The sequence below is a fragment of the Quercus lobata genome, chromosome 9, assembly GCF_001633185.2.
Source record: "Quercus lobata isolate SW786 chromosome 9, ValleyOak3.0 Primary Assembly, whole genome shotgun sequence".
Taxonomy (NCBI): Eukaryota; Viridiplantae; Streptophyta; class Magnoliopsida; order Fagales; family Fagaceae; genus Quercus; species Quercus lobata.
In genome coordinates, this window is record NC_044912.1 from 17960741 (window position 1) to 17963290 (window position 2550).

Here is a 2550-nt window from a genome sequence, read left to right on the forward strand (position 1 = left end):
GGCTCTAATATGCAAAGTTTTTCCGTCCAGCCTGGGGCCAGTGGCGATGAGATGGTTCAACAGCTTGAAGACAAATTCCATAGGTTCCTACAAGCAGCTCACTTAGGCCTTTTGCTCTCGTTTTATTACGAATAGCCGAGTCCCTTGGCCCCTAAGTTCATTGTTATCCTTATCTATGCATGAGAGAGAAACCCTAAAGGCGTATTCGGATAGGTATTGGGAGATGTATAACGAGATGGATGAAAACCACGATGATGTCGCCATCAGCACGTTCAAAAGTGGTATTCCCACCGAGCACGACTTAAGGAAATCTCTAACTGGTAAGCCCGTCACCAGCGTTCATCAATTGATGGATAGGATTGACAAGTACAAAAGGGTGGAAGAAGACCAGCTACAAGGGAAAGGAAAGGAGAAGATTGTTCCCCCCAAAGGGAATTATTACAAGTCGGAACGATACAACAATAACCAGCCGAGAAGGGATTTTTCGAGACAGGTTGGACAAACCAACATGCAAACGGTTAATGCCGTATTTAGAGAGCCAGTCAACAAGTTATGGAGAAAGTCAAGAACGAACCTTTCTTCAGATGGCCAGGTAAAATGGCTGGAGACCCCTCGAAGCGCAACCAGAACCTGTATTGTCATTATCATCAAGACCACGGGCACACTACTGAGGATTGCAGGAATCTATGGAATCACCTAGATCAGCTGGTCCGAGAAGGAAAGTTACGTCATCTTTTACACCCCTCTAGCGGTCATCTGGGCCAAACAGTACAAGAGCCTCGGAAGGACGTATCTCAGAGATCTCCCACAAGAACGATACATATCATTCTCGCCGCCCCAGGAAGAACTGGCTCTTTTCCTTCCAGGGTGCTAACCGTGGCTCGGCTTCCCGCCAAGGACAGGGAAAGGGAGTCTAAAAGATCTAAAAAGGGAAACTCATTGATATTGGGGTTCTCGAATGAGGATAAGAGGGGAACTATCCAACCCCACGACGATGCTTTAGTGGTTACTTTGAGGATCGAAGGTTTTGACGTGAAGAGGGTACTAGTAGATCCAGGCAGCGCAATGGAAGTAATGTATCCTAATCTGTACAAGGGACTGAACTTAAGGCCTGAGGATTTAACGGCTTATGACTTTCCCCTTATAAGTTTCGAGGGGAAGACTGTTGTACCAAAAGGGCAAATCAGATTACCCATACAGACTGGATTAGAGATGATGGAGGTAGATTTTATCGTGGTCGATGCCTACTTGCCCTACACGGCAATAGTAGCCAGACCGTGGGTTCATGCCCTGGAGGCCGTATCTTCTACACTTCACCAAAAGGTAAAATACCCATCCAGAGGCCAAGTGGAAGAAATTCGTGGGGATCAAGCCATGGCTAGGCAATGCATGGTGGCCGCCATCTCACGTCGATTCAATGCTGAATCCTCGGCTTCTGAGAATTTATAGCAATCAATCACCTCGATAGCTCAAGTCAACGGACCAGCCGAGGAGATAAAATGTGAAAGTTTAGAAACGTTTACCGTTGACGATAACCCAGAAAGATTTTTCCAAGTCGGCTCAGAGTTACCTCTTCAAGAAAAAGAGGAACTGGTCGGGTTTCTGAGGAAGAATGTTGATATATTTGCATGGGACGCCTACGATGCCCCGGGGGTTGACCCTAGTCTCATTTGTCACTACCTAAATGTTAACCCATCTTCTATTCCAAAGAAGCAGCCACCCCGACGCCCTTCGAAAGTGCATACCGGTGCTGTTAGGGATGAAATGATGAAGCTAAAAAAGGCAGGGGCTATCAAAGAAGTCTTTTTCCCCAAATGGCTGGCAAATACGGTAGTGGTGAGAAAGAAGACGGGGAAGTGGCGGGTCTGCGTAGACTTCACAGACTTAAACAAGGCGTGCCCGAAAGACCTATTCCCGTTGTCTCGAATAAACCGACTGGTAGATGCGACTGTGGGCCACCCTCAAATAAGCTTCCTAGATGTCTTCCAAGGTTATCATCAGATACCGCTAGCATTAGAGGATTAGGAGAAAACGACGTTCATGACACCCATCGGAAACTATCACTATAAGGTGATGTCTTTCGGATTAAAGAATACAGGATCAACCTACCAAAGGATGATGACTAGAATGTTCGAACCCTAGCTAGGTAGGGTTATTGAGGTCTACATAGACGATATGATAGTAAAAAGTAAAGTGGCGTCCGAGCACGTGAAAGACCTTGAAGTCATTTTTAGCATCTTAAGGGAGCACAAGCTACGCCTCAACGCTTCCAAGTGTTCGTTTGGGGTCGAGTCTGGAAAATTCCTAGGCTAAATGGTAACTCATAGAGGAATAGAGGTGAGCCCGGACCAAATAAAAGTGATTAATAGCTTACAAGCTCCTCGGAACCCAAAAGAAGTGCAGAAACTCACGGGTATGTTCGCAGCGTTGAATCGGTTTATCTCACGATCTGCAGACCGATGCCGACCTTTCTACCTCTTGATGAACAAGTGAAAAGGGTTTGAATGGTCGGAGGATTGTGTTCAAACTTTCCAGCAACTCAAAGAATAC

General features: G+C 46.2%; 1 protein-coding gene across 1 annotated transcript; it reads left to right on the top strand.

The window, feature by feature from the left end:
• The first annotated feature begins 235 nt into the window (after positions 1-235).
• LOC115961322 lies at positions 236-2025 on the top strand. Its single transcript, XM_031080320.1, has 3 exons — positions 236-592; positions 964-1323; positions 1450-2025. The coding sequence occupies exons 1-3, from the start codon at positions 236-238 to the stop codon at positions 2023-2025; spliced, it is 1293 nt and encodes a 430-aa protein (XP_030936180.1).
• The last annotated feature ends 525 nt before the right edge of the window (positions 2026-2550 follow it).